The 12,405-nt window shown below is 40.7% G+C and overlaps 1 protein-coding gene across 1 annotated transcript; it reads left to right on the top strand.

The window, feature by feature from the left end:
• The first annotated feature begins 348 nt into the window (after positions 1-348).
• LOC146673159 (Fc receptor-like protein 4) lies at positions 349-12,323 on the top strand. Its single transcript, XM_085402081.1, has 9 exons — positions 349-397; positions 836-871; positions 4,431-4,545; positions 5,958-6,106; positions 9,392-9,631; positions 10,078-10,344; positions 11,080-11,328; positions 11,439-11,573; positions 12,200-12,323. The coding sequence occupies exons 1-9, from the start codon at positions 373-375 to the stop codon at positions 12,301-12,303; spliced, it is 1,320 nt and encodes a 439-aa protein (XP_085258207.1). The 5' UTR covers positions 349-372; the 3' UTR covers positions 12,304-12,323.
• Positions 12,324-12,405: the final 82 nt, after the last annotated feature.

Here is a 12,405-nt window from a genome sequence, read left to right as displayed (position 1 = left end):
CCCCCCACCACCATCACCACCACACACAGTTTGTCCATGCAGTTGGCTTTTGCCTGTTTGTACTGTTCTGTGTCAAAACAAGCGCTGACCTTTCAAAAATGCAGAGAGAGGATGTGTGTTGTGTGTGTCCGCTCTGTTCACAAACACATTAAGATAGTATAATAGGAAAAAGCTCATCTATGACAAAAGATGCTTTGATTGGAATTAAAAAATGTTAATGAATACCAGAGGTATGCAAGGTAAAGGTTAAAATGTCTCATGTTCTTTTTGGTTTGCTAAAGTCCCCCCCCCCAACAGTATGTGGTTTTTTAACAGGATGTTGTCGCCACTTTTGCTACAAAACGGTCAGTGAAACTGCAGCGTGCAGACGCTATGAAGACAGTTTTGCTTCTGCTCTGTAAGTACTGAACAACAAACCCAAAACTTTTTCATCACAAACAGCATACTATATATACTATACTGTAGCTTAAGAACCACAGAGATGGTTTTGGATTTTTGCTACATGTATTTTGATCTCTTTGTTTACATGGCACACTGAGTTACGTAATTGTGATACTTGGTTATGTTTTATCTGATGTTGCTTAGCACTTTTTTTTATTTTTGTTTTTACGTTTATTTAAGTGTTTGTCTAATAGTATGTTTCGCACAAAGCACTGCAGCAATTTCCTGTTGTAAATCTGCTCAACATTTGGCAATGAACCCTTTTCTGATTCTGATTCTGACTGAGCTTCACCCGTAACTTTGTGTCAAATATAAGTAACACAAATACATAGACTCAAATGTTTGGGAGTTTTCAGAAGCACTCACACACTGTGTGGTTTGACTTTCATTTCAGTGTTGAGCACCTGCCGGACGTCAGCCCACAGTCGTGGTAAGGTTCAGCCCTGTGTGTGTGTGTATGCTAGTGTGAATGTAATGTTAGTAAAAAAATGTGAGCATTTTATTCACCTATACTTTGGAAACACTAGGTTTATAGATGTGAACTCTTCATAGTAAAGTAATTATGGAGTGAATATGTTAAGAAGTTACTGGAAGCTTTTTTCTTTTTAAAAATCCCAAATCTGCTCTTCTGCTTCTTCCAACGGTCTCTGCTCGTCTACTCACGAGGCCAAAGAAACAGAGAAACAGCTGCATGAGTAATTTCTTCTTTAAAACAAAATCAATTTGGAATAATGGAAATGGGAAAATGTCCCAAAATGTTTCACCGATCACCAAACAAAACAAAAAAACGTCCCCTAACCGTATTGATGAAGCATCTTTTATCAAACTAAGCATTGTTATTGTAGCCTTAGCTTAAGCCGCACATTTGTTCCTTGGTAACCACATTCATTTCAGTACACATGGCCAGGTTTTCATCTGGTCTTTAAGTCTGACGTCATTAGTTGTGTCTGGGCCCAAACTCCGCTGCAGGTCCCAAAGTCAAACGATCACTATGGCATTACTGAGAGTTGGAAAACTGTCTAAATGTTTTCATCTGTAATAAAATGATCAGCGTTCTGCTCCACCAGGTGTAACAATTAAGTTTAACATCCAGGCATCCATGAAAGCAGAATTTATCACATTTAACAGAGTTAGAAGTTAGCAGAGACTTAGCGCGCTAGTTTCCATCTAAATATAATATAGCCTGTGCTGACTGAAAGATTTCTTAAACAAATTAAGACGTACAGCTCTGCTCTCACTTCCGACATAAATGAAAACAGGAAACTAAACAGCAGTGATGTTTGTAAGGTTACTGAAGTTGGACTAGCTGGTTTATAATGATAGCTACACAGCTATGTTAGCATGAGATTAGCATAGTGAAGCTGGAGGATGAACACTAACTTTTTTCGTCAGTCAGTTTTTTTCGTTAGTCACTAATATACTGCTGCATGGGCTGGAGTTACATCGTAAGGGTTTAAAAACTGAGCTTTAAAATTAATAGTGGTCATAAAAACCAAGGGAGGCCGAGAGTCAGTGATCACTTTTTTTTTTTTTTTAAGATTAAATAGAACAAGATACAAAGCATTAAAACATGTTAAAAACACAAAAACCTTACTAAATGCAGGGTAGTCTGGGCCCGGAAGCAGGATTCCTCACGGCATCACTTAAAGACTGGATAGATCTTTGGCGCAAAAATGCTATTGCATGCCTGTCAAACTCCAGAAATTTTTATAGATTCAACTAAAGAAATTGGAGCAAATTACAGCTTTTTGCAGCAGGTAACAAAGTGTCTACAGATACATTTTCAAGTTCTTTGTCAAGTTGTCCACCAGTGATCTGTAAGACAACATGTCACACAGCAGATAAATGTCCGATCAGAGCACAAGAACAAATAGCTGCCTTACTTTACTGTTTATTACTGCTGTGGGGCAACATAACACATGAGTTCTGTTAATCACATTTCTTCTGTGTGTGTGTGAAGTGAAGCACACCATCATCAGATCTCTCACACTCACTATGTTAACGACAGCAATTGCAAAGCTCAGTTGTTCCCCTGTTTCACTAACTTGGTAACTCTCTGGGTTTTTGATTAATTCAGTGAGTGCATTTACTCACTTTGGCTAACATCTGGTCTCAAATAATAACCCCTCAGAAACAGCACTCAGCTGAAAAATCAAAATTTGAGCATTTTTATTCAGCAAATGTTCAGAAAGCCCAAAAGAACCACTTGCTTATTTTATTTAGGCCATTGCATGGGAAGGAAACAGGAAGTCAGTCGACTTAGGAGGCACGGCTCTCATTGGTGCAGGTTCAACAGAGAAAGGCGCGTTTTCTTTAGGCCAAAGTTTGCATGAGTTTACATGACACCAGAGTTTGTAGTGGAGGAAGCTTTCTCAGCACGGGGTCGACTGTTCAACTACTGTTCATACGTAGGATGGTACGACAAAAGTTACCCACTTAGCCTCTTTTCTTACACAGAATATAAGGCTAAGAACATTTTTTTGTTTATTGTTGTTACTGCCATTTCTAGCTACTTTTTTTGTGCATCACCTCTGTGATGTAGTTGTGATCCACCCTTCATTTCTTTATACTTTGCTAGGAAAATAGAAATACCCTATAAGAGGAAAGAATTTGTCGAATTCTAAAATGCTTAAAATAAATCCTTTATTATTCTGAGCTGCATTAGATAGTCTTCAGGAACAGTTCTCCAGGCTCCTCGAAGGATCAAAAATCTTATTTGGATGTTGATGACTATGATTCATGGTGTTCCTGATGGCGTGTTTTTCTATCAAGGTGTACTTTTACTGCAGTGGCAGTGTTTGAGCTCATTTCCATGCAGAAAAATCAATCTGCTATCAATCAGATGCTTTTCAGATGGTATTTCATGATAGATGAAAAATCTGATGCTGCTCTTTGACAAGAACGTCAACACCACCAACTGAAGCCCCATAGCACAGATGGCTGTACTCACTATTGCACCTCTCTCCTGACCTCCATACATATTGATGATGATTTAAACCAACGTTTTATCATTTCACATGATCTGTTATGGCTAAAAGTTGTCACTTTCAGTGCAGTTCTTTTGTCAATACCTTTGCCTTTTCTCCCTCTTTCCCTTCTTTAAGAATGGCTTTTATTTTAGCTTCTTTAAGGGTACATGACTAGTTTTTTAGCTAATAGGTATTTGGTGCAAAAAATACTATTTCATGCTGTTCCAATTTTTATTGACTCAACTAAAGAAATTGGAGCAAATTATAGCTTTTAGCAGCAGGTAACAAAGTGTCTACAGATACATTTTTAAATTCTTTGTCAAGTTGTCGGGGTGGCTGTAGCTCAGGTGGCAGAGCAGATCAGCCACTACCCAGAAGGTCGGTAGTTTGATGCCAGGCTGCTCCAGTCTGCATGGCAAATATCTTCAGGCAAGATACTAACCCCATGTTGCTCTCCGATGCATCCATCGGAGTGTGAATGTGTTTGAATGTTAGATACTTAGCACTTAATCTTGGAAGAAGTGCTTGTGTGAATGGGTGTGATTGGGTGAATGAATTAGTTGTATAAAGCACTTTGTGTGCTCAGGCAGAGTAGAAAAGCGCCAGTCTATTTACCATTTGTCTATTATGTGGTGACACAATACTGGGTCATGTCTTAGGTGTTGGAAGGATTCATTACTTAGTGTTTACAACCAAACCAAACAAAAAAAACCCCAAAACAAACATTTATCTGAAAATGGTTCGAGAAATGAGTGCCAAAGGAGCCAATATCCAAGTAAAGTCTTTGATAGACTTTCAGAAAGCCTGGAGAACTGCTGATCAAGACCTCTTTAAAAAAATTAAAAGAAAGTCTTTCTCCTTCAAAGCAAAATATTAAGAAGTGAAATGTGTCTTTGTGTCTAGACACTCAAAAAATGACTGATACTGAAAGGAAAAACCCTACTGTTCTTCTGTTACTGTAAACTGTAAAATTAAACTAAACTAAAACTGTTACTGTTACTGTTCTTCTGTCTCTCTCAGCTTCTTTGAAGGTCATTCCCAACTGGTCTCAGTTTTTTGAGTACGAGAAAATTACTCTCAGCTGTGACGAGATAACCTCTGGTGAATGGACGGTGTGGAGATACACTACAGAAGGGTCAGTTTACCTCTGAAATACCAAAATGCACACAGAACAAATCTGACAGGTTAAAGGAAGACCATTATTAATGTTTCACTCAACTAACAACAAATCCAATATACATTTAATTTCCAGACGCTATTAATCGCCCTTTAGGTGTGTTTCCTTATTTCAGATAATGTTAGTCTGGGTTGTGATTATCTGTTCATACATATTAAGAATCCATAAATCCATCCATATAATAAGAAATATAGTAAAATACAGTTTTATCACTATTCTTATAGTTGTATTCAAAGTTGAATTATCCTTAGGTGATGTTGCTTCTATTTGCATCTTGAGCTAATTATTGCTGCTTAACAAGTTGAAGCTATGAGGACAACCAAACTTTTGATTTTGACATTTTTAGAAACCTAGTCCTTGAGCAGGGAGTCTGTGTAGCACTTATAACTGCAGATAAAGTAAAACTGTGGCACTTCCTGCTGATTTTGAACTTTTGGCCTACTACAGATCACATTGCACGTTTAGTATCAGTTACTACAGTGAACTAGTTTGGTAAAAGGAGAGCCATCTTCATGACAAAAAACAAGAACAAAAACACAGCATCTGACTTAAGACTTAATCTTTTTTACCACTTCACCCTGTTTGGAGAAGTATAGTGATAAAAGCATTAGTAGAGATTTAACTCATCTGTCCGGTAGCCAAAGCCTCTCTTTCATGGCTTTTTTGGAGTTAGATTAACTAATGTTAACTCATGTTAACCCTTCTTTGCCTTAAATTGTTTTCTGAAATTTGGGATGGAACCACCAACCTAATTAGTAAAGCTCCGACTCTACCTGGTGTACCTTCAGCCACCCTGGAAAGCTCCGCCTTTTTAATACTTGGGTTTTAAAGGTCAAACTGGTTACTGGTTACAAACTGTTACAAATGTAACCATGAAAGTTGGTACTGTGTTATTCTTGGGCTGTCAGTCAATGCTGTCAACCTTCACGTATGGCTCATTTACCCTTTTGTTTCAGTATCTTTATTTTTCAGTGATACGACTGCTGTTTCACAGCAGTCGTATCACTTTCAGTGAAAGCAAAGAAAAAGCAGAAGAAAAGAAACAAATCAGCAAGAAAAATGAAGAACAAATTCAAAAGGTCTCGTGACAAACTACTGAAAAACTGATATTTAGTAAGTTGGAATAAGAGCAACAGAACCACTTTGTGAGTGATAAGGATACCAGGAGATATCTGGAAAATGCTATTATATCATGTCCTCGTCCTCGTTTGAGAATGTTCGAATAATTTAGAAACTGTTCAGTGTAACATGGAGAGTTAAATCCAGTCCATTACAGAAATAAATTGTTACTTAATTCATTAATCATTTTAGGAACTGAAATAAATAAATTTCACATGTGTAACTGATTAAAATGTATAATGTGTCCTCAGATTGAAACTGTCTGACTGCACCTCGGGTTGGGGTACTGAGTCTTCCTCTACCTGTGAAATGAAGACAGTCAAGCGTTCTAATTCAGGTGTTTACTGGTGCCAGTCCACACACGGTCACAGCAGTAATGCCATCAACATCGCTGTCAGTGGTAAGCGTCATCAAACTGCATCTCAGCATGACTGTAGGCAAAGCCACATAAATACTTCATCCTTCTGCTTCCTGTTTTAGGACAATACACATACTCAAGGCTTGTTGTGAAATTCAATGTGACTCTTATATGCGTGATTTAGATTTCCTCTCTTCATTGAACCTTTGCAACATGCACAAATAAATCAACACAACTGTAACACTGTTACTATACACGGCAGTGTTTTATAAAATGTGACTGTTTAATTTACCATTAGACTGTTAAAGCTCAAAAAACATATTCCCATCTAAGTGGGATCAAAACAGGGAGACACTATACACGCTAAAAACCATAATACAATAAATAAAAAGCATATGTAACTGTGGAGAGTGTTATACATAAGTCTATATAAAACAGTCTGGCTATACCTCTTGTTGCTCTCCACTTGTATTTAGGAGAGGCTGAGCAACACAAGCGTCTTCCTTTTTCTGTTTTCCTAACAAAACATGAACATGGAAACACCACAAAGGAGAAAGAAAAAAAGAACTAATAACATACAGTGCATTTGTTTCTTTGCACTGAACCAGTTGCTCAAGCATTTGACATTTTCAGACGACAGGGCAGCGCTTCTTCTGAACAACATGGCCAGAAAGTGAAAATAACCTCTCACATGGTATGGATGTGGCAAGTGCTGCCACGTACTTGCGTTTAAGGTACCATCTCAGTGCTTGAGCCACACACTTCTCAATACAGTCCTCCTCTTCATCAGATGAATACTGTGATGCAAGCGTGAGAGCTGATCTTTTCTTAGATGGCTCATATGGCTCAAGAGTTGGGAGTTCGCCTTGTAATCGGAAGGTTGCCGGTTCGAGCCCCGGCTTGGACAGTCTTGGTCATTGTGTCCTTGGGCAAGACACTTCACCCGTTGCCTACTGGTGGTGGTCAGAGGGCCCGGTGGCGCCAGTGTCCGGCAGCCTCGCCTCTGTCAGTGCGCCCCAGGGTAGCTTGCCATCACCAGTGTGTGAATGAATGGGTGGATGACTGGATATGTAAAGCGCTTTGGGGTCCTTAGGGACTAGTAAAGCGCTATATAAATACAGGCCATTTACCATTTACCATATGTTGCTGGTTGTTCAGGCTATGCAGGCCTCTCCCTCAGCAATGCACTGATCAAGCGCCACACCTCAGCCCTGTCAGGTCTGCTAAGAAACCTAGGATCCAGTGCTGTCGCAACCCTGAGCCACATGACGCCAGTTTCTTCCTTGTGCTTCTCCATTTTTGCTTTGAAGGTCTCCTTGAACTTAACCATGTAAGCTGGGTCATCCTCAGAGACCTCCATCACTCGCGACAGGTGACACATCGCTGGCAGCACCACTGAACCAGGAAACAAACTTCTCCCCTCCCAAAAGTTCAGATATATACCTGCAGTTTTAGAGAAACACACTTCATTAAGAATTTGTTACATTCATTTGTATAAGGTTAAAAAGGCCTTTGACCTTTCTGCATTTTGCCAATGCAAGGTTAAATTGACTGTTCTGTGTGATGGCTCGATGAAGGCTGTGTGCGACGCAAGGCATGTGCTCAAATGGCAGCTGCCTGGCTGCTAACCATGTTGTGTGCACTGTCACTGGTCAGCGTGCTGACTTTATGTTCAATTCCCCACTGTCTAGCTAAATGCTTAAAGTGCACGCCGCACGTGTCAGTGAAGTGCCTCTCCTCCGTCTTCATAACAGTCAAAGCATGCGAGTGAAGTTCCCTCTGTGGTGAAAAAATAATGTGCTGTTATTCCAGGGTATATGGTAAATGGTCTGTATTTGTATAGCACTTTTCTAGTCCCTAAGGACCCCAAAGCACTTTACACAACCAGTCATCCACACATTCACACACTGGTGATGGCAAGCAGCCACAGCCACCCTGGGGCGCACTGACAGAGGCGAGGCTGCTGGACACTGGCGCCACCGGGCCCTCTGACCACCACCAGGAGGCAACGGGTGAAGTGTCTTGCCCAAGGACACAACGACCGAGACTGTCCAAGCCGGGGCTCGAACTGGCAACCTTCCGATTACAAGGCGAACTCCCAACTCTTGAGTCACGATCGCGGTATGATTACTTGGAGAAGTCCAATAGTCTCCAGTGAGAGCAACCGTGTTGGTCTGCCCCAAAGCCTCCTCGACTTTGGTTTTCTCATCTTCATACAAGTTGTGTATCTTGGTTACAGTGGTGGCTCTCGAAGGCAATTCATACGTGCAGTCGCAAATTATTTCAAGTAGCCCCTCATCCTCCACAATGATAATTGGCCTCCATGCTGTAGCCACCCATTTTGCTGTGGCTGTTGAAAATTTGTTGGTTGTAGAATTGTCCAGACGTCTCCTTTGAAAACTATCCAGCGTGGTCTGCCTTTGGCGAGAGGGAGGAGGTCTCTCTGTGTTAGCTATGTGCTTGGTTAGCAAGTGGTATTTGAGACTGGATGTACTATGGTGATAACTCAGTTCACATCGACAGTAAATTCAAATTCAATTTACTTTGTTTTTGTCAAGAAAACCATCTGGCATTGCATGGCAAAATTGAACTTGCTGTTCAAAAGACCTTTTCCTTTATCTATTTCTGCTCAAATCTACAACTGCTGCGTTGCTTCCTGATTTCTGAAAAAAGGGGGCGGGCCAAAGATCACAGGCTGTTAATTCTGTGTCAAAAAAAATAAATAAAGCTGTTTAAATGTTTTTGCATTTATGCATTATTATCACATCAACATTGACATTTGTGTGTTCCCCTCTTGCCCCTGCGGGCGATCTATCCTTCAAGCTCAGGTCCTCTACCAGAGGCCTGGGAGCTTGAGGGTCCTGTGTTGTGTTATGGCGTTCCATGTATGCCCTGCCTGCTAGCATCTTGCACCCTGCTGTAATGTGCTGGATTGTCTCAGGGGCATCATAGGAATATATAAATGTATTATATACCCAAAGCAAAAGCCCAGGAGGGGGAGTGGCAGCAATCTTTCACTCCAGCTAATTAATGAATTAAGACCCAAATTTTTAATTCATTTTTTGAAAGCCGGTCAATAATAATAATAATAATCATCATCATCATCATCATCATCATCATCATCATCATCATCATCATCATCATCATCATCATCATCATCAACTGTCTCTGAACGTCTCCAAGAAAATAGTAACCTATTTTCTTGGAGACGTTCAGAGACAGTTGATTTTCTTACCACCATTGTTCTAGGTCAGTCACTGCTTCCCTCTAGGCTGTCTCATCACCTGAAGTCAAGCAACAACATTTTTTGCCTTTCTGTTGGTTTAGAGAACCCAGTCATCCTGCAGATTCCTGCTGCCCCTGTGGTGGAGGGAGATAACATCACTCTGCTCTGTAGAACAAAGAATCCCTCCAACAAATCAGCTGATTTCTTTAAAGATGGTATCTTCATCAAAAAGGAAAATGCACGTCACATGACCATCTACCAAGCATCAAAGGCTCATCAAGGTTCCTACAAATGCAGCATTGGTGGTCGTGATTCACCATCCAGCTGGCTGCTGATACAAGGTAAAGAACGAAGAATCAAGTCAACCGTAGATCTAAACATTTTAGAGGTGTCTAACAGATGGAAAAACAAAACAACACAATTGGTGGTTTGTACAAACTCTTATTATAATCTCGAGCTACCAGAAACCTCCTTACATTTTAAAATCAAGCGACTGAATAAGAGCAGCTGAAGCTGAAGTTACTCAGGACTGGAGAACATCTGATAACCATCGGTCACTAGGGAAAAATATGCTGGGTGAGGTCACTCACTCAAAAAACCTGTGATCCCTTTGGCTGCTGGAGTATTATTTGTGTGCTTTTCATTTCAGATTAGTTTAGTTTTTGTCCAAGAAAAAAAGTGAAAAGCAATCAAAGGGTCATCTTAAGGTTGTGCAGTTTTTTACCATCTTGAATGCAGCTGAACAAATTTTTAAACATACTGATGTAAAGTCTGCTTCTGTCCCCAGATGATGCTGACCCCCCAACTCTCACACCGTCTCCCAACACAGCTCAGCTGTTTGAGTATAAGAGCCTGAACCTGAACTGTGGTGTTCAAGGATGGACAGTAAAGAGGTTCACAACATTTGCTGAAGACCTGTCCAGTTGTCAAGCATGGGGGCAAGTCGTTTCCCATGGCTGCGTCCTTCCTACGACCAAGCAGCCTGACAGCGCGGTTTATTGGTGCGAGTCTGCTACACAGCAGCGGAGCAACTCAGTCAACATCACTGTTCATGGTATGTTCAGTAAAAAAACCCTTTAGAAACAGAAACTCTTCAAATTTTCTAAGAATGAGGGACGACTAAAAGTAAACATAATTGTCCCAACAACTGCAAGTTGTTGTAAAAGAACCAAGAGACAGATGCAGATACAATTGAAGGGTGCATGTGTGTGGGAGGGGGGCATGAAACCTTGAGAAACTAACCTTTTTCTGAACCAGCTGAAGGGAAATCATTGTGAATGTCTTGTAACCATTGCGTGGCAGGCAGGAAGTGTAACCCAAAGCAGTACTCGCAGCTTTTATTAGCTGTTTTCTACTGAGGAAGAAAAACAACTGACTGTCAGGATTATAGGACCCAAACGCAGGACTCTGTACGATGAATACAGCACTTTTATTTACAGTGCAACAAATAGTCATGACCCGATAAATCCCATGCGTGATCCTGATGAGTGTGCGTCCCCGATTCCCATGCTGTGTCTTCTCCCAGTGTCCGTGGTCCTAGTTTCCGCTCCCTGCGTGTCTACGTGCAACATGCTTGCTTGTCCTCTCATTTACACAAATCTCCTGGAAAATCACAGAGGAACGAGGGAAAGGGAAGCAGGTGGATGACGGCTGACACTTGCACGGTCGGACCTTAGACCCTACTTCTGTTGGGATTTACACTCCTGGGAAAGTTTGCAACTCTCTTGAATGTTGTTTACTTGTGAGTTATCTTCCTTACTGAAGAATGATGGACTTTATCTCCGAGCAGGTCGAGATACTCCGGTAATCCTGCAGAGTCCCGTCCTCCCCATGATGAAGGGAGATAATGTTACTCTGCTCTGTGAAACAAAGAACACTCAGTCCACCCTCCCAGCAACTTTCTACAAAGATAACTCTATTGTTGGGACTGAGCCTAGAGGTCACATGATCATCTATAATGTCACCAAGTCTCATGAAGGCATCTACAAGTGTAACATGAGTGTGGGAGAGTCTCCATCCAGCTGGCTGTTCATTATAGGTAAAACAGGATGACTGAAAGCTTTGAAAGTCCAAAGAATCAAGTGACTGTCATCTTTTTTAAATTTATTTTCTTTATTTACTGAACCAGCTGTGCTTGTTTGTTTCTAGATCCTGATGCTCCTGCCTCACATTCAGATTCAGACAAAAACCTGTCTTCTCTGGGAATGCTGCGCCACATCTTGGTGTACTTTCCATATATAATCTCTACATTCCTCATGGTCTCTATATATCGTGGGTCTACAGGTAACATTATTATGTTCAAATATCACCCATCCATCCATTTAGTTAAATCCTGTGTTTATCCCTTCCTGTTTCCATTATCATCTATGTTTTGTCCTTTGTCCATCTGCTGCCCAGCTGTGCTCCCAGGTGTTTCCACTCGTTCCCAATCACCTCCAGTGTATTTATAGTCTGTGTCTGCTGCTGTTCTTTGTCGCGTCCTCCCTCATTATGCGTGTAGTCTCTGTCTAGTTTGTTTTATTTGCTATTACAAATAAACGCTATGATTTATAGTCATCCTCTGTCTCTGGAAGTAGTGCATTCTGGATCCACTGGCTAGCAAACTGTGGTTTGTGACCAAGGTTGGATTCTTCTGCCTGATTTCTGGTGGTGTAGAAGTAGACAGTCTCCATAGGGATGAGGTTTTGGGGGGATGGCAGGAATAGAGAAGCTGCAGAGAGGCAGATAACACTGCAAGGAAAACAAGAAGTGTGCATATATCAAGGGCCATTAGGTTCAAAATGAGAATTGAATCTAAAAGAATTACTTTTGATATGTTCTCTTTGTTAAACAATCAGTGAGATGTGGGCTGTCAGTTTTTTGTCATTTGCATTGTTTCACACAATTAATGCCCACTATACACTTAACAGGAAGAAGCTCACATCAAAGAACAATGTCTCCACCCACTGAGGAAGATGAAGACCATCCGTATGATGATGCTATGGCTGATGTCACCACTGAGCATAGTTTCTAATAAAATCTTTGTCATCTTGTTTCCTAAACATTTTGCACTTTTCAGAACAAAATACTTGTTTCATGTAAATGTTTTTCTGGTTTACATTTTGTTTTCAATGTT

This window comes from Rhamphochromis longiceps, linkage group LG3, assembly GCF_057381845.1.
Source record: "Rhamphochromis longiceps isolate RC_006_pf linkage group LG3, R_longiceps_female_GT1.1, whole genome shotgun sequence".
Lineage (NCBI taxonomy): Eukaryota > Metazoa > Chordata > Actinopteri > Cichliformes > Cichlidae > Rhamphochromis > Rhamphochromis longiceps.
Note: the sequence above shows the minus strand (reverse complement) of the source record. Positions and strands in the feature narration are given on the sequence as shown.

Coding starts and splice junctions, on each gene's coding strand:
- LOC146673159 (XM_085402081.1), top strand. CDS start 373: ATGAAGACAGTTTTGCTTCTGCTCT. Junction 6,107..9,391: donor CATCAACATCGCTGTCAGTG/GTAAGCGTCATC, acceptor CTGTTGGTTTAG/AGAACCCAGTCATCCTGCAG. Junction 11,329..11,438: donor CAGCTGGCTGTTCATTATAG/GTAAAACAGGAT, acceptor GTTTGTTTCTAG/ATCCTGATGCTCCTGCCTCA.